Source organism: Platichthys flesus, chromosome 5 (genome assembly GCF_949316205.1).
Source record: "Platichthys flesus chromosome 5, fPlaFle2.1, whole genome shotgun sequence".
NCBI classification, from domain to species: domain Eukaryota; kingdom Metazoa; phylum Chordata; class Actinopteri; order Pleuronectiformes; family Pleuronectidae; genus Platichthys; species Platichthys flesus.
Window position 1 is genome coordinate 19,587,839 of NC_084949.1, and position 25,739 is coordinate 19,613,577.

Consider the following 25,739-nt stretch of genomic DNA (forward strand, 5'->3'; position numbering starts at 1 on the left):
GACGACACGTCGCGTTTCTGACGACACGTCGCGTTTCTGCAGGAAACACACGGCCGGTGGCGGCTCTGTTTTGGTTCAGTCACGTGTGCTGATCTGGCGTCAGTTCGGTTTGTTGTTTTCTGTTATCTGTTTAATTGCACTGCTGTGTATGATCTGGTTTTGCAGTGATTTAACTAATTGTTATTATTGCTATTATAACTGACATGGGTACAAATATTTGAAATAATTAAAATAATACAAAAGACTGAATGCCAAAAAACATATGAACAGCATTTTGCTGGGACATTAAAATAAATATAATTTCAGAAGGGCACATACCTTTGCCCAGATACTTTTAACAAACCATGGATATTTCCCAAACCCTCCACGGAATTACATGGAAATGAATTGAGTAATTTCCATGTAATCCTGCTAGCAAACCAACAAACAAACCCCTGAAACCCCAATAACAAAACAACCTCTTTGGCAGAAGGTAACATTTACAAAAGTATTTCCACATGAAAAAGGAACCTCTTTGATCGAGGTAAAAATACAATACTCTGTGTCAACATGACAAACGCTGAATTACCCACTAATAATAAAGCCCAGTGCTGTTCCACCCCACTGGTTTCTTGCAGTGCACCTCAGTTACAGGGTGATACTGGTGCTGATTACAGGCCAGATTCTCAATTAAAGGGGGATGTGAGGCAGGAGGAGGCTGGATGCAGAGGATGGATGAATCTGTGTGGGGCGGGGAGGAGGAGGAGGAGGAGCCCTTCCTCAAAAGCCAGCAGCAGTGTCGTGTGTATCAGACCAGCCTGAGCAGAGCAGCAGCTGATCAGCGAGCAGGGCGCAGCATCAGGGATTCAAGCAGCTGTAGCTACAGGAAGAGGCACCAGGAGGCTCGAGCCACACAGGTAGGATGCTATTAACTGAGCAACATGTGTATGTACATCTAGAGACTATCATCCTTTGTCGGTATGTGCTGGTTATATACATGTTTACTACAGGTGTTAGTACAGTATGTTATCTGTACTGCTAACAGCAGTACTGCATTTCATACCATCTTCCGGTTACATTTTTCCAGTGCGGCTTACAAATACAGACACACACAGCAGAAATGAACACGACTTGACATACATGGGCTATTTCTGAAGGTTTATTTGTAGAGTAGGGTTTATACCTTGCATCATCATGTAAAAAAACTTTTCTTTGATTGATCACTGAGTATGAGCTGGAAGAGTATGTGCTCAGGACATGCTGTCATGTACACACAGCATTTTATATGTTGGCTATTTTGTACAAAAATAACAAACACATTTTCTGACTCGTGGGCCATAAACAGATATTATATGAACAGATGTCCATATAATATATAATAATATTTATATATACATATGTAGGCTACACATGCAACAACTTTGTCTGAAAACGAAAGGGTTATAATTACAGGATGTGCATTTGACCTGTTGCCCCACCCAGTAGCCTCATATGGAACATGGTGTTTAACAGTGTGTGTGGGGCCACCGTGCTACACCCCAAAAGTAAACTTCAAAACCGGCTGTGCCGCACACATCTCCCATGTGACAAGACGGCAGCCCTTTAATATACAGCATGCTTGGGAGACACCCAGTCTTGAACCTGACATTATACTGCCTGTATCCAGCCCAAATGTGGTTATGGCAGCCAGATGCTGGAATAGCTCTGTGCACATTGAGGCCATTCTGGGCTTGTCTGGTATAACGTTGGTTGTCTTTTCAAAAGAAAACGAAAATACTTCATCAGTTTGTTATGATAGTGAATGGGTATAATACAGTTGTCCTGGGTTTCAGTAGAGGAAGTGAACACAACTGTGATAAAACCAAGGATGTTTCTAACATCTCTGTCGTTTACATTGTTTGGATACATTGACTAACTATATTTGAATAACTATAGTTCAGTATTACTCACAGCAAACTGCAGTCATGTTAAATGAAGTCAACATGTTACCCCAACTTTACTTCCTCTACTAACATCACCAGACTTTTTAGTCCATTACAATAAACTGAAATCCTTCATAGATTAAGGGCTTAAATAGATAAAATGATGTTAAATAATATGTAGCATGGTTTTAAATTCAATCTCATTTTCTCACTTTAACTTAAGAAACTTTTAGTTTTACAATCAAAACGTCCTGTAATCCAGTTTTTAACGAAATTTTGAATAAGTAAATCCAACGTGAATATAAAAACAACGCAGCCACTATGAACAAAGTATGTTATGCAGGTAAAAACAATACGACCATATGTAAACAAATCCAATGTCCGACGTTGATGAAATAATATAACACAAGCGGAGCTGAGGTAAGACGATTGAACATGTATTTGAAAACGCAAAAAATGTTAGCGACAAAGGATGTTATCAGTTTCTAGCTATGCTAAAGCTAAAGGATAGGACATTCTTATATCACTGCTACTACTAATGTTTTTAAAGAGCACATCCTTGTTAAAAAACAATCTCTTTGCACACAGCCTTTAAGAAGGTGTTCTTCATATTCTGTTATAGAGCCTCAAACACAATGTGACTAGTGCCATAGTGCATAAACTTGAAATATTTCATCTAATCCTCTTCAGGGAAACTTATGAATTCTTCCATTAACATTATGAGTGTCTGTCAAAGAAAATAATTTACACTGAGCTAAAACAGGAGCTCGCTTTACTGCTGAACATGCGGTTTCAACACTGGATTTATAGCTTGTACATTTTACTGTATAGTCATCTCCTCTCTGTAATGTCACCAGGTTCCAGAAGGCTGCCCCACCTCTGGCGGGATTTATTTTTAACCCTCCCTTTGATTAAGACGATCTGCGCGTTGTGAAGAAGAAAATGAGTGGACAGTTATAGTAGTGTGTTATTACGAAGGCCCCAAACTGGGAGTCAAAGCCCTGGTTGACTTTAAAGTAAAATACAGCCTTCGAAGGCGACTGGGTGGCTTCTCTTGAAATAGCCTGGGTGAGCGGAGGTAGCCAAGTTGTCCATTACAGCCTGTGACCATGTGGAATAGGTTTTTCTGCCAGTTTTCCATCACCACCCATCCCTTCAGAGCGCAGAGTGCTCCGGCTGGTGGGAAAAAACTGTGTACTGTACACTGGGGAGGAGGGGACCAGTGGAAAACCAGTCTAATGGAGACTCTCTGCTGATTTCCCATGTACGGTACACACAGAGCAGTCTCAGTGAACATGGATAAACAAATATCTCTGATCGTTTTTGTACTGAATGTCACACCGATAAGTCTGATGTATGATAAGTAAAGACACAGTCCACTCAATTACGTTTTGTATTGTGTCCCTCCCAAATCGGCAGAATTCTATGGGCTCTTTCTAAACCCATGTTCCATTCTTCAGTAGTTAATGCATCATCCTTCCGACACTTTTACTGGAATGTCTCTCAGTAGAGCTTGTATCTCCAGGGAGACGGTCCCTGTTAAATTCAATCCAACTTCACCGAACTTCAGTACTCTAAATATTCCTGAAAGGTGAAAATGCTGAAAAAAAGCGAAAAAGTGAACCAATCTGACTCCTAATCCGTAAGAAAAACTCTATAGTTCCTTTACTGGGATCAGCTCAGTTATTTTTATGTAATCTTGCTAACAAACGAACAGACGGGTGAAAAAATAAAATAAATAAATAAGATAAGGTAGGTAATTAATGTTAATGTTTGGCCAGACAACAATAATGTCATCCTAATGATATGTGTGCCAGATCAGATAAAAGCGGGGTGAGGGTCTGTGATTCGCAAAGTGCCCCCAATGTCCTATTTACAGTAAATTACCGACAGTGTCCCATTATTTACAGTCTATTGAGCAGCAGCAGGACGTCTCTACATGTCACGATCCCACAGTGTTTCTCCCTCCTGCTCTAAAGTACAGACTGGCTCAAATTCACAGGTTTAAACTGTTTGATTATAGAAAAGTAAAAGTAAATACCGTATTATGCTTTGTTCTAAAAACCTAAAGGACACATTCCGCATCTTTCTCTCTCCCACTCACAATGTAAATGCTAAGAGACCAGATATTTGAATGTTGACAGAATAACAATTAACCATAGATATGCAACACAATCTCACTAATAACAGACGGGGTGTGGCCATGTAATTGGTTTACATTGTTTGCCTGCTCCCGCTGATCCCATTTGCCATGTTGATCAGAATTAATGTACGTTAAGATGAGCCTTTAAAGTCCGCCACACGCTGTGCTTCGGAGCCATCCATCAGACGAGAACCAGTGGCTGGATCTGCAGCGGGTTAGTGAGAGGACATTGCACTGGGAGCCTGTCTGTGCTGTAATAATATTTTCTGAAAAATTGATTCTATGGAAACTGATGCTTTCAGCAGCTCTCCTGAATGCAGCCTCACTCTATTTCTATCACCTCTGTTGTCCAAGAGCCAGGTTTTCCCGATAAGTAAACATACCATTCTGTATGTATCCCAGATGACATTTATTGTGATGCATCTCAGGGCTGATAGCAATATACTGATATCCATTAATGGAGCTGTTAACGGGACCAGAGGCCTTTTAGATGGGAAGAATAAGAAAAAAAAAGGTTACTGCTGTATAGTGCTCGCTCAAGTCATTAACTGAGAAGCGCTCACAAACAAACATCACATTTGCTCTTACAAGAATGCATCCATTATTTTATTGTATTACTTTCATCAAGGAGCTTTCTACTTTTTTTTACTTTCTGTTGGTTTGTTGGTTAATTGGTTTCTATGCGAGATTACGCAAAAACCACAAAACTTGGTGAAATTAAGCGAGGTGGGTCAGGAAAGAGCCCAAATGCATTTTGGTGTGGATCTGGATCAGGGGACAGATCAAGAAATAATATTTCTCACTTTCTCTAACAATGTGCGATAGGGTACTTTTCAGCATTTTCATTGATTTCTCGGAAACAAATTGTGTTTCTGTAACAACTCTCACCACAAGGTCAATAGCTGTTCCAGTGCTTTCCTCCTCAGGACAGTGTTTTCCCAATTGTCAAGGACTCTTAAGTCACTATGAATAAGAAGTGCTCAGAAAAATGGGACGACATGACGACTGGAGAAAACTCCATCTGCAGAGAAAACCCTGTGACATGATTGAAAGCTCCAGAACAGCCACTAAATGGACTATGGTGGTGAAAATGTGCCATTAGCTGCTGTTTCAAAGGCCAAGAATATAGTATTCATTTCAACTTGTTCAGTTTTCTTCAGCTACACTTTGCATTCATGCAGCTTGAATTGTCTGTGATGAGCATGGAAAATGCAACAGAAAATGTTTGACCATAAAACTGAACACAACAGATTGGACTGTAGCAGCAGCTCGTAAATCAGGAAACCCAAGCTGTCTGGACCAAAGACTAAAATGCCTAAAATAAGAGTCCGACAGAACATCCAAACTGAAGCTTTTCAGTCTGAACTGGAAATTTCATCCAGTGGAGTCAAGAACTTTTTGTCTATAGAAGCTCAATCTCTGGCTCTAATAAACCCTGAGATAAGGATAGTAATTATTGCACTTCAAGCTGCACCTTTTTACGTTTGTGCTTCTCATATCTAAAGCAAATGATAACACCATGTTGTGCTTTCCAAACTTAAGATTTTGTATTCTTGTTTCCTTCTCCTGGCGCTTAAAAAGCCGCAGCCCAGAGGAGCGGTGCCTGTGGATGGACAGCGCAGACACTCATGGCATCTCAGGAGCGTGCCGATGCGAGAGACTCTGCCACTGCTGATCTGAACCCAGGGATGGAGGGCAGCGCTGTGCCCGGCAGTGGCAAAACATGTCCCGTCCACACTCCAGGCGGGGAGGAGACCAAGAGGGGCTTCAGGAAAGGCATCGGGAGGCACAATGACTACGTGAAGATCTCTGTGCCGGACTCCAAGGTCAATCGTCTGCCCATGGAGTGGTGGAAGACGGTGATGGCCTTCTTCTACGCTTGCTTCAACTTGGTCCTCACCACCGTCGTCATCACCGTGGTCCACGAGAGGGTCCCGCCCAAAGAGAGCAGCCCACCTCTTCCCGACAAGTTCTTTGACTATATCGACAGAGTTAAGTGGGCGTTCACAGTGACTGAGATCAACGGCATGGTGCTGCTCGCCATCTGGATGGTCCAGCTGTTCTTCTTCAGATACAAGTAAGAAACTTTACACTACACACTGTGAAGGCGGGTTTCGTTCAGCTGAAAGAACAAATGCTGTTATTTCCTGTCAAACTAGTTCTTGCTCTGCATGTCTCTGCCTGTTACTCAAGAAATGTCTCTTTATTATAGTCTACTATAACGTCATCACTGCTGTCAGTGATGACGTTTCTTTTCTATAGTGGAGTTTTCCCTGTATTGCTGTTTTAATGTACTTAGTTAAACTATTATGAATTCTTCCACATTTGAACTTTTGACTACAGGTATGAAGAAACTGAAACAAAAAGAGCACAGAAGAGGCCGACAGTCCCTTCTTGAAACCAAATTTGAATCCACTAGATCGAGATTTTTATTTATAAATATCAGTCCACTTGACATCTGATTTTCACTGATCATCAAGACCATTAATTGTCCTCTGAGAAATAAGGAAAATGTTCTCACAATGTTAAAGTGGAAAAATGAATCCGCCCTCTGATCTGAATCTGTAACTAAATTGAATGGGTTGTTTCCTGACTACATCATTACACCAAGTTTATTAATCATCCTACCTGTAGTTTTGCATAATCTAACTAACAGAGAAACAATCAACCAACAAACAGACGGGTTTAAAAAGGTAATCTCCGTGGCTGAGGTCAAATCTGACCACAAAATAAACATTTGAATCACTATTACACCATATTATAGTGTTTGTCATAATGTATTTCGGTTAGCAAAACTCAATGTCATTGGCTGAGCAGGAGCCGTCTAGTTTGACACCTAATCTCACAGAGCAAGATCATCTCCAGAGTTCTATAGATTTAAGTTGATGTTTTAATACACATGTTTTTGCACAACCAGGCGATGACTATATATATATATATATACTCGCTCAATTATGGCTCTTGCATCATCCATTTACAGGTCAATAGCAATCAGACGCTTCTTCTTCCTTATTGGCACCCTGTACCTGTACCGCTGTGTCACCATGTACATCACCACCCTGCCTGTACCTGGCATGCATATGACGTGTGCTCCTAAGGTGAGTCGAATACAAACCTCTGAGACTCATTTCCAACAACCGCAAGAGAGAGGCAACTTTAAAAAATAAAAGCTATTATGACTTTTTATTTGCCTGAGACATGGATGTGCATGTGTCTGGTTAGAAGCCTGTGCTCCTGGCAGTTGTTTTCTGAAGAACGTAGAGTTAAAACACAAGGGGCCGGACAGTAGATCCCAAGAATTGGATGTGTTTCATGCTGTATATGAAAGTCTTCAGCTACTTGGAAGCAGTGAGTTGCGTCAGTAATTTGAGCAGCAGGTGGAAGACATGTAGCCATGTGGCTTTGATTTTAATCCTCAACCATCTTCCTGTCACTTCCTTCAATCCCTCTTCATGTTTCCTGTCTCTGTAAATTACCGGCTCAACTCATGTTGCCTACAGATTTGAAAAGAGAGCGACAGAAAACTACAGAAGTTATTTAACATTTGGAAAAACACACTTTCTGCCATGTGTTTGATACAGCAAGCAGCTGGTTCTGTTAGTTTAGCACAAAGACTGAAAACAGAGGGAAACGGTTAGCCTGGCCCCAGGTAACAAAATCCACCTACCGACACCGCGAAAAATCTTCGGTAATTGGTGTTTATTTATATTTTCCTTGTTATCATCCACCTTCTCTTCCTCGTCAGCTCCATGATGACTCGCAGGCCAAAATCCAACGAATCCTGCGGCTGATTTCCGGCGGAGGTCTCTCCATCACAAACTCCCATCTGTTGTGTGGAGACTTCCTGTACAGCGGTCACACTGTGATGCTCACCCTCACCTACCTATTCATCAAGGAGTGTGAGTACTCACTGCAACACTAAATAGTTCGCCCGTAAATGGAAACATGAATAATAAATATACGATATTGTCTGTTTCCACTCTCATTCCCATGTGGCCGGCAGTGTTTTATCATTCAGCTACCATCGAGGAACTAATAGGATGCAGATAATACATGTTTTGCTTTGAAGGTCGAGGGTCAGATAGAGCAAATCCCTGCTGACGCCGGGCGAGAGGTATAGAGGCAGGAGACAGGAAGCCAACGGATCACGAGTCGACATGCAGTGACAACTTAGAATCGTAATTTAAAAAGTCTGGTGTGTAAGATTTAGGTGAAATATCGGCAGAAATTGAATATAAAATAATCCTTGTGATGTTTTCACTTGTGTGTTTCATTTAAATTGTATGAATTGTTGTTTTCTTTATACCCTGAAATGGGCCTTTTATATTTAAATACTTTATATTTACATCAGGAGCAGTTCCTCTCTATGGAGGCCACCATTTTATTTTTTTTACAGTAGCCCAAACTGGACAAACCACCTTTTGAGTTTTTATGAAAACTAAAGTCTACCACAGGTTCTCTATCATTGGAAGGGGAGGGTGAGGTGATGGGTATTCAGCTTCATCATGCAACTTCACCACTAGGCGTCACTATATTCTACACACTGAACCTTTAACCTAATACTTCAGATTAAAACAGAGAACCTGGAAATAACCTACACATATGCAAGGGGAACATGCACACTCCACATAGAAAGACTCCAGCCAAACCGGAATTCCAACCGAAATCATGCACCACTGTTCCGCTCGCCACCATAGCAACTTTTGTATATTATATAGCTCCAAAGTGCTGGATACACACTCTGTTGCCTGTTTATTAGGTCTACTTAATTAAAGCTGTATTATACAGCAGCCTTGCCATTAACTGATTCTTCATAGGGCCGTTATGGTCTTTTTTTAAATGGATTACTTCTTTTTTAAAGTTTAGATTCAACTTTATGGCCATTTTGAAGACTGCAGTTTGTAGTGCTACTAAATGATATATCTTTATACAGAGCAACATTTTCATTATTTTGTCCATCCAAATTATGTCAACACGGCAAGATATTGGAAGCATTGGTCGGTAAAACGCAAACTACAGCCTACTAAGTCACCATACATTTAACTCCATACTCTTTCATGGAGATACGAGGTTTTCAAAGGTTGTGTTCTATAAGGCTGCATCACTCTGTCAGGTGACTGTGATAAATTGGCAGCTGAGCGTGTGTTGAGTTAGTAGCGCGTGTAGCTCCCGATAACTGTGTATTTGGTACTTCTGTTTCATTGCATTTCTTACATCTCTGTACTTTCTCATTGTCTAACGTTATCAATCTATCCATCCATCATCTGTCCATCACCAGGTAAGTTTCTAAAAATGCTAAACTAAGATGTTTGGCTGAAATTTTAGGCCGAAGTAGCAGCGTCTAAGTCTCGTCTATTTCTAATGTTTTTGTGTCACATGAAATCCTTCCGTTCTTGACACATTTCTTTATCTGCCCTTGTCTATCAGCGTTAATGTGAAACATTTTGCCAACACTCTCCCCCTGCCCCCCATCTATCTCTAAAGACTCGCCGCGGTCGTTCTGGTGGTACCATCTGATGTGCTGGCTGCTGAGTGCAGTGGGAGTGGTTTGCATCTTGGTGGCTCACGAGCACTATAGCGTGGATGTGGTCGTGGCCTACTTCATCACCTCCCGCCTGTTCTGGTGGTACCACACCATGGCTAATTTACAGGTAAGGGCAGAGAGCCGAACACCGGGGGGGCTGTTGTAGTTCAAGACAGTAAATGGCAGCTTTGAACGCTGAGGGCTTCCCTCTCATTGAACCTTGTTAAACATGAATCATTACACATGGGGCGATTTACTGTGGGTCTGACATGTGGGTGTATTTTCCTCAGTGTAGCACCAACACAAGAATGTATAACAGTTTACATGTAAAGGAAATGCTCTCTAATTTGCTGTATATAAATATATAATTATAAACTTAGAGTTAGTTCACATTTTTGGAATTGTCTGGATGTCACTCCCTATAGAAAGCCTTCAAACTGATGAATTGCTTCCTCTACTGGCAAACATTTAAGCACAAAGCTGATATGGTGCGCTACAATGGTATACATGCTCAAAACATTCACCACAACTTCAACACAGTCAAAAAGAAAGAAACAGAATGTGATACAATGTTTCAGGCTCTTGTCACTGTATTTTGACTATTTATAAGGGATATATAGACTGTTTTTGGGTGCAGCTTACAGAATATGTTCATAGTTTTGTAATGTCCTAAAATACAACTGTTTCAGTGTCCACATGTACACAGAAACTGTTGTGATCTATATTAATTCCCACTGTTCAAACTGCTCAATGTGGGTTACTAATACATTTCCAATGTAAATGCTGGCCGACAGTCCTTGTTTTGTGCAAATATGTTTAACGTGAAGCAGAGTTTGACAAGCACAGTTTGTAAAATACAGTCAAATACAGTTATTTTGGAAGATACTGTCTCATTCCTCAAATTAACAATTAACAAGTCCACATGCGTCTTACTTGTAATTTGACGACTAGAATTACTATCACTGAAACCATATATTCCTTATCTGAAATGCAATCCCACCTTTTAATTTCCACAAACACATTATGACAAAAAAAAGCCTGGTCATCAACACTACTCTGAGCTGCACTCCTTGTATGGAAAGTGATATAATAACATATTGCTATATCGTTTTTTTTCTTTGACAGACTGTGAAATGTCTGCCCAACAACTACCTCACCAACACCTGGTGGAACCCTGTGTTCAACTTCCTGGAGAGGAACGTCCAAACCTCGGTGCCGTGCTCGTACAGCTGGCCCATCACCTGGCCTCCCGCCTGCCTTAAGAACCCCTGCAAGAAGTACTCCATGGTACAAAGTACCCGAGAAGAGTGACCTCACCCCCGATACCACAACAGTGTTGCCTGATCATCCACCAGAGGCTGTACTCATTCATTCAGTCAACTTGACGGGAGCTTAATGGTACCAAATGCTTAGCAAAAGCAACAAAAAATGTGCCTCGAAGGAAAATCTAGTTTTCTCTTTGTCTCTCAGTGTTATTTATTTCGTCAGATAAAGTTTTCCTTGTTTTTGTAAATGACACTTGTAGCAGCTCCTGGTGAATTTCACACACTTTGTCGCAGCTGACTCGTATGGTTTGTTTTAGTATTTGCCAGACTTTGATTTTGGATCTGCTCCTGTTACATACTGTATATACTGATGAGTTTACCTCAATGTAATATCAGTGTGCTCAAGTCACAAGGTGCCTTAGTGTGTTAGATGTCAGTAGATGTATCAAAACTGCCATATGAGTCATTTTTTCAGCTTATTGTTATTATTATTATTGTTATTATTATTATTATTATATAACAATTCATTTTGTTGTCATTTTAGTATTGTTTTTTATTGTCTCAGCATTGTATTAAATGTAACCATACCAAGGCTTCCTTTTATTTTGGGATTTAATGAAATTATCTTTGTTATCGACCCCATGTGCAAGTTTCTGACGGCTTCATGTTTAGTGCAACTCTTCAACCTCACACCAGTTACAAGAAATAAATGTTTTTGTAAAGTAGTTCCAATGATAGCCTACATGAAAATCAAGTCTTAGTTCAATGCCTCTGTATTAGAATTACATTGTCCATATAAGTAAAGAAAAGATTAAAGCTCTGCATTCAGACAGTGGGCTATAGGTCCCATTTTGTTATCATATATGTTACCAACTATTAAATTAAGCATAAAATGAACTACTAGATTTGGATTATGTTAACTATATTTACATTATTCTATCTTCTGTGTGATACAGAGCAACAGTGACATTCACACACAGACACTGGGTTTTGGCTCAGTCATTCAGGTTTACAGATTGTGTCTGAAAAGGAGAAGAATACTGACCTGTCCTCAGCCCCCTCAACAGAAGACCAGGCACACATCATACACACAGAAGACCACCATGTCCACTGTACATGAGCAGAGCTGTGACTTTGATCTGTCACTTTATTGGTCCATTCCACCAACACACAAACAAAATGAACAAGAAGTTTAAATCAAGTAAAATATACTTTAATGTCTCTGTGGGAAAACATTTCTTGGGCCAAAGTGCTACATCAGCTGCACAACAGCACATTGTGTGACAAAAAATAAGGTCATAGACCCAGAATAATAAGGCAGAATAAAAGTGAGTTGAATATTGCACCTGCCCTAAAAAAAGAGGGAGAAGAGAACTCGAGAATGCCCTTTTTGAAAATTTAAAACATACTAAAATGAACAGTAAATACAAAAGATCTATTTCTTTATTCCAACATTTACATTGGATTGATTTATTGATTTACTGAAAGAAGAAGAAGAAGAAGAAGAAGAAGAAGAAGAAGAAGAAGAAGAAGAAGAAGAAGAAGAAGAAGAAGAAGAAGAAGAAGAAGAAGAAGAAGGTGACCCTGTGAGACAAACTGAGGGGCTAAAATACTCCTCGCCACGAACCAATCACAGCAGGGGAGCAGCTCCGCCAGCCAATGGGAATCCAGTAACGGTAGCACGCTACGACACAGGAACAGATCGATGGAGAAGTAAACAGAAAGCTCGGCCCGGTGCGATGTCGCTGTAAAGACGAAGACGGGACCTTGTTTATCTGCGGTTCGGTTCTAACTGTGGACGCCATGTTGCCTCCGTCGTGTCAGGAGCTCCTCAGCTCCTCTTCACTGTCTCATGTAAACACCGGAGCGGTGGCCCTTCTCCTCCTGGTGCTTTATTTACTTCACTTGTACCGGAAACAACGGGAATTCGCACACATCCCCCCGGGTCCCACACCGTGGCCGGTGGTCGGTAACTTCGGCGGCTTCCTGGTGCCGTCTTTCCTCCGGAGGAAGTGGACGCGCTCCGGCTCCGGCTCGGGGGCGGAGGCACCGGTGAGAAACGCCGCGGTGATCCTCACGGAACAGGCGAACGTGTACGGTCCCGTGTTCAGCTTGTTCGCGGGGAAGCAGCTGATCGTGGTGCTGAACGGATACGAGGCGGTGAAGGAGGCGCTGCTGAAGCACCCGGAGGAGTTCTCCGACCGGCCGGACATCCCCAGTGTCTCCATCATGACCAAACGGAAAGGTGAAGACACTCGTGCCACTCCTAAGTTTTATTTATGTTTATGTATAATGCAGCTTTCATTATTATTATAATAATAATAATCCTTACAATTTCAATAGGGCCTCAATGTCCGTCAGTGCCTGTCAGTGCTCGGGCCCTAATGAAATGGAATAAAAAGTGCAATGGATATCAAGAATAACTTAATTAATAGAATAATCAATGAATATATTAAAATAGTTAGAATGGTAAAAGAGGGTGCGATAAAAAAATCTTTAAAGTCTTTAAATAAATCATAACATATCATGATCATTTTGGATATTGACTGATATAAAAATGTGTCAAAAAGTAATGTCTCTCATCTTGCAAAACTAATATAGAAAGGTTCAAAAGTAGAAAACAAGTATTTTTCCCACTGTTTAGGGAAAAATATATGAGTTCCATAAAGGTAAGTTTGAAAAGGGATGAATTGACACTTAAATTTCTCAATGCTCCTTCTGTTTACTGATTTAATCCCACTTTAGGAATCGTCTTTGCACCTTACGGCCCGATTTGGAAAAAGCAACGCAGGTTCTGCCACACCATGCTCCGGACGTTCGGCTTTGGGAAGTTGAGCTTTGAGCCCAGTATCGTTCAAGGTGTGGCTACCATCAAAACGGAGCTGCTGCGACTGAACGAGGAGTCCGGGGGCGCCGGCGTGGACATGGCCCCGCTCATCTGCAACGCCGTGTCCAACGTCATCTGCTCGATGACCCTGGGTCAACGCTTCCACCACGAAGACGCCGAGTTCCGCAAGTTGCTGAGCCTGATGGAGCACGGGCTGGAGATCTGCGTCAACAGCCCCGCGGTCCTCATCAACATCTTTCCGCTTCTCTACCATTTGCCCTTTGGGGTCTTCAAGGAGCTGAGGCAGGTGGAACGAGACATCACCGTGTTTCTGAAGAGCATCATTGCCAATCACAGGGAAACATTAGATCCTGAGAACCCGAGGGATCTTGTAGACATGTACCTGAAGGAGATGCTGGCCCAGCAGGCTGCGGGACAGGAGGACAGCAGCTTCACAGAGGATTATCTCTTTTATATCGTGGGAGATCTCTTCATCGCAGGCACAGACACCACCACTAATTCAGTTCTGTGGATTCTGCTCTACATGGTTTTATATCCGGATATCCAAGGTAAAAACAGTCCCTGCTTTATCTCCAGTCAGATTCTGTCCGATTTTATCATAAAGTTTCCATTGGACTATAGAAACAACTAAAGATGCACACACAGTCACAGTCATCATGATCGATGATACAAAACGTTTATGATTTCAATCTATAAATACTTTGTACGCTTCAAGATTTAAACTTCGTGCTGGGTGAAATGCATGTTATAGACATGAGTGAACAATTTTTAAGCTCCTATGAACCACATATCCTGTTTTCTACATAATGAGGAAGCACTTGGGTAAAAAGGGAATTGGAAACAGCTGAAGTACTGAATTCCCACTTCGTTGTGTAGGACTGATGCTGTGTTGCCTCTCTTCTTTTGATTGTAGAAAAGGTCCAGGCGGAGATTGATGACGTGGTGGGGAAACATCGGGTCCCGTCTCTGACTGATAAAGGAAGTTTGCCCTTTACCGAAGCCACCATCATGGAGGTGCAGAGGATAATTGTAGTGGTTCCTCTGGGTATCCCACACATGGCTTCCAAGACAACAGGTGAACTTAAACAACATGGATGACCACTCGTTTTCTGCTAAATCCTCAGTTGGTGCTCTATGATTTCATGTGGTTTTCTTCTCTTGTAGAGTTCAGAGGCTACACTATTCCCAAAGGAGCAGTTATTCTGCCCAATCTGTGGTCTGTCCATAGGGACCCCAGTGTGTGGGACGAGCCAGACAATTTCAACCCGGCACGTTTCTTGAATGATGATGGAACGTTGCTTAGGAAAGATTGCTTTATGCCATTTGGGATTGGTATGCCTTTCATTACTCAATATTAGATAATTGTAACATTGATCTATTAATGAATTGTTACTCTGCTTGTGCCAGGAGCTAATGAGTTATCCCTTGTGCCCCTCAGGTCGCAGGGTGTGCATGGGCGAGCAGCTGGCGAAGATGGAGCTCTTCCTGATGGTAACCTGTTTACTCCAGGCCTTCAGATTCCGACTCCCAGAGGGAAAACCTCCTCCTCCTCTGCACGGGCGCTTCGGCCTGACGCTGGCCCCCTGCCCCTTCACTGTGTGTGTGAGCCCTCGGAGTTGAGACACCTGGTTTGAACAGATTTTCAGTAAACAGGGTTTCCTGATGCCCATGACCTTTTAAATAAGGGTAAGATGAAACTTAGATCAAACAAAGGTCTCCTGGAGAGACCATTGAATACATTTGGTTTATCAATAATATTTAAAATATGATTTTATCAATGGAATGATTCTTTCACTTTATTATTTTATGTTGCATATAAAAGATTATAGGAATAACCACACATAAATGCTTATGTCCTTTATTGGGGCACAAGAAAAGGGAAGATTTTTTGTTTGTTAACATATTTCCTCACCGACTTGATATATGGATTAATGACAACCTCTTGATAAAGACAGATTATTTTAATAATTTATCTTGGGTCATAAACATATATACCTTTTATTTTCTCACTGTTTTCAAAGTGTTTCTTTAAATTGTTGCCAATATTATGATGGGATTTTTGTGGCCCTGGGTTTTTTCAGGACAAATTGTTAGCTCAGTGATAAAAACTTTCATGGACACAAAGTGCAATGAAATGTTTATGTCAGTGGTTCAGAATGAAAGTAATATACAAAGATTATATTAAATTGAACCAGTAACGTGGAACCACTGATATGTGGCTGCGTAAATAACATCATTTATGTCATGTTTTTAATTCTGAAAGAATGAAGTGATTCCAAATTTTCATATTGAAAAAAAATGTATATGAAATATGTATTTTCATATACATATACTGTTATATTGTTATAACAGTCTACCAGCAGGGGTCATTCTAAGACTTTTTATAAGGTGTTAATATGCAGTGGTCTGATGAAAACACATGTACCGTGTAATGTAAAGTTATAGTTAGGTCAAAGGAAGTGAATTAAAACAATAATATATAACTTCATTAATCAAAATCATCTCAGAGCTGGAAAAGAGACGAAGCTATGACATCTGGACAATCATGTGGAAAGTTTATAATGTGCTTAAAGGGCATTAAAAATGTGTTTGCTGATTTTCAACCAACGTGTCTATGTTTTCATTTACACTTGTTAACATCCTCCCCTGAAGCTCCAAGATGTTATTCTCTATACCAGGAAACAAAGAAAGTTATTTTTACTGTGCTCACTCATAAATGTATGAGGTGGTCAGTGAAACGTATGAATTAGACCAGGAACAGCAACACTGAGTTAAAAAAAGCAGATTACAAGTACTGTGCCAATTAGATAATTGTTTGGACTTACTAACTTCCATAAAACTTTACACATCTACTCCACCTTTTTTTTTTAACTTTTTACTTCACTACACTGATTTGAGAGGTAGAGGATAAACTGCTGGTATCACTGGCACACTGGACATGGTAAACAATTCTTCATAGAGTAATTGAAGTACTTATAATCATGATAACTTATTGATACTTTTACTGAAGTAGGATTTGAAACAGACTTCAAGTAACAGCTTATAAATAAGGATCGATTGTTGCAAATGAAATGTTATGAAAATTCGAATATATTTTTTTTTTACACACTTTATTTAACAAAGTGCTTTACAAGACAATTATAAAAGCAATTAAATATGTTTTATAATGTCAAGCAATTAGTGCTGAAGAAGACAGAGGGAAGGAAGGAAATAAATAAAAAACAATCAGGTAAAGTAGAGGTTGCAAGAAAGGTATTTTATGAAAATAACTTGTGTGAGGCGATTAAACATAAAAGTTCTTATCACATTTGTTTATTAAAATATAATTTAAGACCAAAACAATGAGGATGATGATAAATAGTATGTAGTGTATTTTAATTGTTTTTATTCAATCAAAACATATATTTGATACAGATCATATTCTTAACCTATACATTTTTACTTTGCCAATTCCCATATGGTCTTTTAGAGACATGGTTAAACTGTTATAAACCTGCAGCTCTTGAACTAATCTCACGTGTGTATTTATTATCCTGATATTTAACTAGATGTGGGTAAAAGGTCACGGCAGCGTGCGCGTGATCACATGACCGACGACCTTCGTTCCCCTCCGATGTTATGTTGAGATCTGTCTCCCGGAGAAAACGTGTCCTCCTTCACTTCCGCCTGCAGCAAACACACGATCCTCACGCTCGCCACCGAGAGGGGGCGCAGCGTGGGAGACACCACTTTACCGGGGGTAACAAGATTTGTCACCACACCGGATCGCAGCTCCGCTCTAATCATGGCGTTCTTCACCCAGCACCTCCGCAGAGCTCTGTCTACCTCCGCGGTCAGACACGTTGCCATCAAACATGTGACCATCATCGGAGGGGGACAGATGGGAGCCGGGATCGCTCAGGTGAGCGGATACAGGTCCTCCGGGGTTGGGTTTAGCCTCGTAGCTAGCAGTTAGCTTCAGTAAAAGTAACCTGAGCTCAGTTGCTGGAGGACATGAGGGGACAGAGCTGAAAGTTTCACCCACTGCTGCGAATAGATCTTTATGTTGCTCATGACAAAGAGACTATTTGATAAAGGATTTAATGGCACAGTTGCCAAAATAGAAAGTTTTCATAGGCTGGTATCTGCAGATCAACCAGTGAGCAGGTGAGCCTGTTTCCTTGTGGTGTGACAGGACTGGTTTTATAACAATGCTCGTTGTGCAACATGGTCCTGCATTAGGACTTTTCACTATTTTAACACAAACCCATCCAGCTGCCTCACCGTCACTTATTATATGTTTCTCCTCCATTTCCCTGCATGCACTGCTCTGTGCATCATCAACAGCAAAAACACACTTTGGATAATCATTCATTTTGTGACTGTAAACACACTAAGTTCCTGCACAGAGTTATTATGCAGAAATAACGAATCAGGTCTGTTAAGGCTTTAAAGGGACAGTTCACCATAAAATGAGAATTCACTCATTAAAGAATTGCCACTATACCGATGGAGATGGCGGGTGAAGTGTTTCAATCCACAAAACACTCTACGAGTGTCTAGGGGTGAACAGCGTTGCAGCCAAATCCAATACAATTGAAGTAAATAGTGACCACTTCTTCAAACGTTAAAAGAAAACAACAGAAAAAACACACAAATGCCCTCATACTGTTCCTGTGGTGTCATCAAAGTGTCCGTAAGCCCGGACATTCATATTCTACTCAAAACGAGGTCATTTACACAGTGTTTTTATCCTCACTGACAAGTTTGAATCTCCTCCCTGAAGGTCGCTGCAACGACTGGCCACTCGGTGACGCTGGTGGACACTAATGAGGACATCCTGAAGAAGGCCGTCAAGGGAATTGAAGGGAGCCTTAAAAGAGTGGTGAAGAAGAAGTTCGCCGACAAGCCGGAGGTGAGAAGCAGCAGATCAACAGACAGAAATCAACCAGGGCAGGAACAGAGTGAAACGTGTGTGATTAATGGCTGAGATTGTATTTTGTGTGTTTTTCAGGCGGGCGAGGAGTTCATGCAGAAGGTCTTGCAGAATGTGTCAACATCCACAGATGCTGGATCTGCCGCTCAGAGCACAGATCTTGTGTTGGAGGCCATCTTGGAGAATCTGAAGATCAAGCAGGATCTGTTTGGTCTGCTCGACAAGCTGGCACCGGAGTAAGCACTGTCCCCTTTCTGATTTTATTGATCAGCTACAAGTGTTCCATTAGAAGCAAGTGCAGCAGCAGTGTAGCATCACCCCACTTCTCTATTTTCTGGGTTTTATAAGTTTCTGTTTGTATTGTTTCTACTTCAGTAATCAGTTTCAAACAAACACTGAATGATATTAATTTCCTAATATAAGAGGTAAAAGGACACGTGTTGTATTTGGACGTGTCTGTCTTACGTGTTCCTCTCTCACTGTGTTCCTGCAACTTTTTTTAGACACACCATCTTTGCCAGCAACACGTCCTCGCTGCCCATCTCCGACATCGCCAGCAGCACCAGCCGACTGGACAGATTCGGCGGCCTTCACTTCTTCAACCCCGTGCCCATGATGAAGCTTGTAGAGGTGAGGCCCCTACAAGCTTCATCATTTATGCGTTTGTGTATTTAACAGGGGACAACACAGATTCACATAGTTGCATAAGACCTAATGCAGTAAATGTGATGTGTATGTCTTTCTTCCCTTTTCAGGCCTTTGAAAACAAGTTCAGATGTTCATGTTCATTCATATCAATAGGCCGTATACAATCAGTTTAAACTGTGGTATTAACATTTGTCTAATCTTCTCCAGGTCATTGGAACTTCGGCAACAAGCCAAGAGACGTTTGATTCCCTCCTTAACTTCAGCAAAATGCTCGGTAAAACTCCAGTGTCCTGCAAGGTGAGATCTGATGACTGATTCATGTCTTACAGAATATATCTGTCCACTCAGCAGTAACTGACCTCTCTTCACCCAGGACACACCAGGGTTCATTGTGAACCGTCTGCTGGTTCCTTACATAATGGAGGCCATCCGGTTGCATGAGAGAGGTTTGTATAACTGGAAACACTGTGAAAGAATCAGAGCTCTTATTTATTTGTTATTATTTGCTTGAGTAAAAGTTTTTCTGTGTTGTCCCTTGTCTTCCTCAGGTCACGGATCCAAAGAGGACATTGATATTGCCATGAAACTCGGTGCTGGTTATCCCATGGGACCCTTCGAGCTCTCGGATTACGTAGGATTGGACACTATGAAGTTTATTATGGACGGTGAGTGACCTGTGTGGTAAATACTGTGTTTATTACTTTTTTTTAAAATGCCAATTGTTTGGCCTATGGCAGGTTCATAATTTTAATCTACTTGTTTACTATAGTGGGCCTACATGCAGAATGCTTTTTTTTATCTCATGTGGTACACAGCTGCCCCACGTCCTTCCACCTTCAGTCTGAAACACTCGTGGTCCAACTCCCAAATAGCCCAGTTTGCTCTGATTGGTCAGCTGATCCACTCTTTTGTGATTGGTCATTCGCTTATAGCGTGTGTCAGAAACGTCACGCCCCAGAGACGCCCCGATCAGCTGTTAGCACTGCCGGCGCTACAATAACAGTGGCGCCGGTTCTGCTGTACCTGTATGAGCCAAACTAGCCAGTAGGCGGAGACACATAACCTGGTTTAAGGAAGAAAGAGGAAGGTAGGAGAGAAGATCTCCCTTGGCTGTGTACTTTGGCCTTTGTAACTAAAGAGATCATTTACAAACACAATAAGTTAGATGAGTGGAAATCTAATAGTGGCACAGCTGTGTAAGTCTGGAGAAACTACTGCAAGAAAGGAGAAACAAATCTAATTTGAATAACATCTACTATTGCCCTTTTTTGTAGGTTGGACTGAAAAGGACCCAGACAACCCCCTGTTTGGCCAGAGTGAGCTGCTGAACAAGTTGGTTGCAGAGGGAAAATATGGCAGAAAGAACGGAGAAGGATTCTACAAGTACAAATAGATACGTTCCACTGTGTTTTGTGTGGAGGGACGAGTCCGGACTTCAGAAATAAGCTATCAAAGGACTGATAAGAAACAGAAATAGAAAATGTGCCTTCTATGTTAAAGGTCAACTTGTGTCCGTCAGTCAATTTTTTCTTATGTACGTCGTCCCTTGATTATCTTTGAAGAGATTGTATGTAATTAAATAAAATAGATTTTTAAAGTACTTTTTTGGCGTTTGACTGTTTTGCAGATACACGTCAACATACAGTGACCTTCATGCTCAACATCTAATGTGAAGGCCTCATATCCATTATCCCTCTTCAGTAGATGGATATGAAAACAGCTGTTAGGTCAAAATGTGCTCACGTGTCATTCTGCACATTACAACATGAAGAAACTAAAGAACACATCACATATATAATATACTTAATGTACTTTATATTGTAATTCTACTATTGCATCCTCAGTCAGTGTTGAAGGGGGCGTGTATGAGCCATTTGTCAGACGCTTTACAAAACATCTCACACCACCAGCACAAGGTGGTGCTGTTTCATTTGAAATGGGGACATACTAGAGGCACAATTCAGATTTGAAGACGTATTCTTTGATCTTTGCTCTTTGATCAAATAATGTTTACGTCATAGAATTGTTACCTTGAGTTTTTTTACAATTTGACAGTTCAGGAGAAAATCACCTTTTTAACCAGATGTAAGAGTTTTATACTTGGATGATGTCCTTTCATTATCAGAGAAATAATACAATATCTGTGTGTTTTCAGAGTTTTAATTGTGTTGAACTGATTGCGTTTGATTTATAATCTCTAAGTGCCCTTCCAGCGCCAGTCTTTACACCACACAAGGGATCACATGAGCCAATGGTGCCTTTTTATTTTTCTTTAAAAAACAAACAAAAACAAAAATAAAAAAACAAACAAAAAAACATGTTGAAACAGTTCAAATATGACCACTTGGTAAGCAAAATGCTAAACCAAGATGACAGTGACCCAGAATATGATAATTAAAAAAAGGAATTCATCAAGTAATACTAAAATAGAGCATTGAAATCAAAATGTTACAGAGATGCTTGCATGGAATAAACAACATGGCTAAAGACACACTATTAGCTACCAGAGAGAAAAGACAAAGGTCCATTGCAATAAAAGAAAGACTGCCAAGTGCTGGGGTAAATATATATATCTGCTTCATTTGTCATGTTTCAGAACAATAAAATATAGGCCTCTGAGCTATCACTCTTGCCTTTGTCCTCATGTTGCCTGCAAAAATACCAAGAAAATTGACATATCCTGACAGTTTTTAAAAAGTACATATACTGAGCATTATTTTACATCTGAGCAAGACTCGAGGTCACTATTTGTTACAAATAGTTATCAAAAGAAGCCTTAAGTTTCAATTTTCTGCAAGACGCTTCAACAAGAAAAATGGCTTTCCTGTGTCCAAAGCTTATTTTCATATATACCACTATATAAAAAAAACAATATTAAAAAAAAGAAAATCACTAAAGTATACACCGAGAAATTGAAACGAGGGTTCAAGATACAAAAAAAAAGCATTCAAAATAAAATTCAGTCTAAAATGAAAAGCAAATCAAATCGTTGATCCTTTTTTGCACCAACTGGTCAGCGACAAACTAAAATGGCGTCTTGAGGACGTTTCTTTAGACGAGATGGGATCCCTCCATCTTCCTTAGTGCAGTCTAAAGAGAGGTGTTTGGTCAGTCGAGTGAAACCTCAGAGGGTCTCCAAAATCCAGTGAGAGAGAGAGAGAGAGAGAGACGAGGGGAGGGGGGTGAGGGCGTGAAGGTCGGCCTAATAAAACTATACAAATGAACAGAGGTGACAAATAAGTAACAATAACTTAGGGACGGGTGTCTGGAGAGTTATGGCAGTGCAGGGGGAAGGAGTTTGTGTGCCCATCAACAAATTGCTGCTGTTTTTCCGTTTTTTGTTTTTTTTCAGTGCAGTGCCTTGGATCGTGGTGAAGCTCGGGTCGTTACAGGAACCTGACAAAACACAGACGTGGATTCTGGGTTTCATTTCCCGGTGCGAGAGTGTGGTTTTTCGTGAGGGTGCTCCTACTAATCATGATTGTCTTGTTCAGTTCAGTGTCTCTTACAGCAGGCGCCTTCAGGAAGGAAGTGTTGTCGAACAGTGAAGTGTTTTTTTTTGGTGAACGGTGGTGGTGGTGGTGGTGGTGGCATGTGACTGTGTTGAAGGGAGTAGGGGTAGTTGGGGTGGGGCAGGGGGGAGGTTTGGGGGGGGGGGGGGGGATCCTCTGAGAAGTGGAGGCTTCAGTTTGGAGATTTAAGGGTCTTCATGAAATCTAACAGGCCTCCATCTCTAGAAGAGGGCCCGTAGCTGCTGCCTTCGCTTTGCATGTGGAGAAATTGTTCCGTTTTCCTCCTGAAGAGCAAAGGAAGAAAAAAAAACAAAAGTGGATTAATGAGCCGCTCTCACTGTGAGGCCACTGCATCTCTGCACAGAAGAAAAATCTGCTGAAAGAGAAAACAGAGGAAAAACACAGGTCACGTCCACGTCACATTAACCAAAACCAGACATATCAAGATGAATCACGGTGACTCAGAAGTGTGTCACCGTGCGAGCATGTCTCTCCCCCCCCACGTCAAGGAGGGGCAAATTACAATCAGCAAGATCAATCAGTAGAGTGTTATGTTCTTAGCGTTGCAGCTGATTGAATGAAAGCCGCAGTGTCGGGCCCGGCACTGAACTACAGAGGGGTTATAGGTCGGCGACAGGATGTGGGCTGGTCTGGCTTTCATCTAGTCCGACATGGGGGTTGCCGTGACCCAGCTGGCAACGCCGCGCTCTTCTGTGCCCTCCCCTGACTCGCTCACTCCTCCTCCGTGTCTCTGAAGGCGAGCGCCCGATTGTGCAGCTTCTGGTTTGACATTTAGGCGGCCGCTGCAGGTGGGCGATGGGAAAACAAGATGAAGGAAGGCTCTCTGCGCAGGAGGATCATCGCAGTGACCCAGCTGGTTAACACAAGCGAGAGTTCACCGAATTGTTGTTGGTAATTATCTGAACAAACACAGTTCAGGTGCAGGTCGACGCTGTGGCGTAAAGGAAAATGTCACCTGACTGCTCAATCCACATCACAGGGGACTGAATGAAATTTGGCGCATTTCCCTGACGGGGGAATTGTTTGTCAAGCTGAAGCGGGGGTTCATTTCTGTCTCGTGATCTGGGCCCGAGCTCACCAAACACAGTCCGCTTAAGTTATTGACAAGCCAGGGAGAGATATTTTAGGCCGGAGCGGCATCAAATAGAATCTGTGATCAAAGTGGAGAGGCAGAGACAGAGGTGCACGGCTGCCTCTTGCGACTAAAAAGATGGATGTTTTGCGAAGACGAGAAAAAAACAAAAAACGGTATTAGTTTGCCTCTCCCTTGTGGCAAAGCCAAGAGTGTGTTATTGTGGGAGAGAAGTCAGCTGAGCCCTGCTGCTCGCTGCATCTTAACACTCCAAATTCTTAGCTCACACACACACACACACACACACACACACGCAACATCCTGCAGACTGCTTTACCACATGTGGATAAAAGGGAACAGACGGAGGCCACCTTTCCCAAGGAGAGCTGACCCCCGAGCCGCACAGAGCAGAAACTGAAAGGAACACAGTGCTCCGAGAGAAAGAGAGAGAGCCCCTGTCGCTCTTATTTACCTCCGCCGCCCTCCCTCTTTTCATCCCAGGATCTCAAAGCCGGCCCGCACGCCCGGTGCTGCACCCTGTTTCCTGGGGAGCATTTTTACTCCCCCCTACCACAGACATGAAAAGCACCGGCCTTCCTGCCCGGGGAAGAGGCCTGAAGGGCTGCGGGCGAGAAGTGTGTGTGTGTGCGTGTGCGTGTGCGTGTGTGTGTACGTGTGTGTGTGTGTGTGTGTGCATGTCTTTAAAAAAAAGGCTGGTGGTAACAGCAGGGATGTGTGCTTGCGTGGTGGTTGGTTGTAGGGGGCAGCAGGCCAGCGCTTCACAAGGTCCAGTCGACACAAACACTGGGATTCAGGAGCAACTTGACCCCTCCTCTCCTCTCCTCTCCCCTCACCTCACCTCCCTCCATCTCCTCCTCCTCCTCTCTCTCTACATTAGTGCTCAGGAATGCCGGCTGGATTTTTTTTGTTTTTTTTTGTTGCAGGAAATGAAACGCTCCTCTGTTCAGACAGCTAGCAAAGGTTTAGTCTCCCCCTGTCTCTCTCACCCCCAATTCCTTTCCCTCTACGGGACGGAGGGAGGGGGGGGGGGGGGGGGGGGGGGGGAAGCAGTCGGACAAGCTCTCGCCCAGCTTTTGAAGTGTGGGAGGTTAAGATAACTGGCACAGCCTCGCGTCTCAATCGCCGCTTTCACCTCCGCGGCCGAATCAAAGAGCCCGCAGCTGGGGCCCGCCTGCCTTGTAGCCCCTTAACCTCCAAACCCAGCGACCCACCCACCTCCGCAGCTCCTTCCCTCGCTCCCGACACAGAGCTCTGGGGTTTCTTTCCGTGCCATTAAAAGGGAAAACACTGCTGACAAATTACTCCAACAATAAGCCAAGTGGAGAGAGGTGTCTCCAGCGCGGGCTGAGGAGCAGACTTTACCATGGCAGAGGAGAGAGGGAAAGACTGAGGGGAGATGGAGAGGAATCCAAGTGAAGGACGATCTGTGATTTCTTAGTTTCATGAACCTGATGTGGGAGATGATGTTGTTACACCAGAACATTTCAGATTGGAATCAGCCTTCGCTTTCAAAACAAATTTGGCAGGTGGTTGGATTAAACTGTCAATCATGGTTGCCGAGGACACCAATTAAGAGATGAATGAAAAGCATCCAGGGTCATCAGCTGCTCTTGTTTATGAAGAAATACTGACGCTAAAGTAGCATCTACGCTAACATAGTTAAGAAGTGATGTATTACTAACGTCGCTGCTCACGCACCAATAGCTGTCAAAAGCTCCTCCCCTACAGGACGCTGATTATTTTCATCATCCATATATCCAGCAACAGTTTTTTGGATTAGCTGTTCAATTGTTTTGACCGAAGATTGTCAATAAAAATGTCAAAGCGCGAATGACAAAAAAAAGTCGATAGCAACAAAGAGCTTTGTTG

The 25,739-nt window shown here is 42.1% G+C and overlaps 4 protein-coding genes across 4 annotated transcripts in view; 3 read left to right on the top strand and 1 right to left on the bottom strand.

The window, feature by feature from the left end:
• Positions 1-13: 13 nt before the first annotated feature.
• Positions 14-11,620, top strand: sgms2a (sphingomyelin synthase 2a). Its single transcript, XM_062387702.1, has 6 exons — positions 14-896; positions 5,626-6,121; positions 7,025-7,142; positions 7,790-7,943; positions 9,529-9,695; positions 10,694-11,620. Exons 2-6 carry the CDS (start codon positions 5,673-5,675, stop codon positions 10,877-10,879), a joined length of 1,074 nt encoding a protein of 357 aa, XP_062243686.1. The 5' UTR covers positions 14-896; positions 5,626-5,672; the 3' UTR covers positions 10,880-11,620.
• An 857-nt stretch (positions 11,621-12,477) lies between these two features.
• On the top strand, positions 12,478-16,284 carry LOC133954301 (cytochrome P450 2U1). Its single transcript, XM_062388662.1, has 5 exons — positions 12,478-13,078; positions 13,579-14,229; positions 14,595-14,756; positions 14,846-15,013; positions 15,120-16,284. The coding sequence occupies exons 1-5, from the start codon at positions 12,637-12,639 to the stop codon at positions 15,299-15,301; spliced, it is 1,605 nt and encodes a 534-aa protein (XP_062244646.1). The 5' UTR covers positions 12,478-12,636; the 3' UTR covers positions 15,302-16,284.
• A 1,122-nt stretch (positions 16,285-17,406) lies between these two features.
• On the top strand, positions 17,407-20,844 carry hadh (hydroxyacyl-CoA dehydrogenase). Its single transcript, XM_062388665.1, has 8 exons — positions 17,407-17,582; positions 18,447-18,575; positions 18,675-18,832; positions 19,100-19,226; positions 19,452-19,541; positions 19,618-19,690; positions 19,793-19,909; positions 20,519-20,844. The coding sequence occupies exons 1-8, from the start codon at positions 17,466-17,468 to the stop codon at positions 20,635-20,637; spliced, it is 930 nt and encodes a 309-aa protein (XP_062244649.1). The 5' UTR covers positions 17,407-17,465; the 3' UTR covers positions 20,638-20,844.
• Positions 20,845-22,883: 2,039 nt separating this feature from the next.
• Positions 22,884-25,739, bottom strand: part of lef1 (lymphoid enhancer-binding factor 1) — a gene marked incomplete in the record, with an annotated part of 39,032 nt that continues 36,176 nt past the window's right edge. The window contains 1 exon segment of the mRNA XM_062386979.1: positions 22,884-23,040.